The sequence below is a fragment of the Arachis ipaensis genome, chromosome B02 (assembly GCF_000816755.2).
Source record: "Arachis ipaensis cultivar K30076 chromosome B02, Araip1.1, whole genome shotgun sequence".
NCBI classification, from domain to species: domain Eukaryota; kingdom Viridiplantae; phylum Streptophyta; class Magnoliopsida; order Fabales; family Fabaceae; genus Arachis; species Arachis ipaensis.
Genome location: NC_029786.2, coordinates 101,800,615 through 101,801,482, shown reverse-complemented (window position 1 = coordinate 101,801,482; position 868 = coordinate 101,800,615). Strand labels below are relative to the sequence as shown.

The 868-nt window shown below is 42.4% G+C and overlaps 1 protein-coding gene across 1 annotated transcript in view; it reads left to right on the top strand.

Moving 5' to 3' along the window:
• The window catches only part of LOC107626025 (histone deacetylase complex subunit SAP18), a gene marked incomplete in the record, with an annotated part of 3,037 nt that continues 2,575 nt past the window's right edge, over window positions 407–868 (top strand). The window contains 1 exon segment of the mRNA XM_021116386.1: window positions 407–659. Within this exon segment, the coding sequence (XP_020972045.1) occupies window positions 543–659 (117 nt within the window).

Sequence of the window (868 nt, the reverse complement as noted above, 5' to 3'; positions counted from 1 at the left end):
GTACCTCAAATGGATTGGACAACTTTCAATCCTAGGTACAAGTACAACACACACCCACACACTCCTCATATGCTTATCAATTTTTTCTCTTTGGTTGCAGTTGATAGGAATTAAGCCCGAGATCTTTAAAATGAAGAGGAGGCAGAATGACGTGTGAGTTAAGGCTCATTGGCGAAATAATCCTTTAGTTCAAATGATGCTCTAAGTTTTAGTACTTCTGTTTTTTGGCCAAAAGAAGGATAAGGGGAGAATTTGGGCTTAGTCTCAGTGCATAACAAAAATATATTTGGGCCTTTGTTTTATTGACAAAAAGTGAAACGAGTATCTTCCATCTTCAACGATCTACGCAGCTTCAATGAAAACTTGTTCAGGACCCAAAAAAATAAAAAATAAAATATGAAACCTTGTTAGCACATAGCAGGGCTCACTCCTTCGCTCACTCATTCTTCCTTTTCCCCTTTTTTCCTTTGATATTCCGACAGCTCTCTTCACAAGTCTTCGGCGAAGCCACAAGATCATTCTAGAACCTCGCCTCACAAGATATGGGCGACGGTCCAAAGAGACAAGGCGGACGCCCACTTCCTCCGCCGCCAAGAGGTCCCCCCGGCCCTCCTCCTCCTCCCCCTCGCCCCCGCGCCGAACCCGTCGATCGCGAAAAGGTTCTCTCTCTCTTCTCTCTCTCTCTCTCTCTCTCTATTAAAATTTGCACTCAACGCCACTATTATTTTATTTTTGCAGACTTGCCCCTTGTTGCTCCGCGTCTTCACCAAGGTATACTTTTAAGTTTTAAGTTACAAAAAGCAATTCCTGAAAGCTTTGAAGCCATTTGTATTTTTATTTATTTATTTTTTTGTGGTTGTTGAGGAGG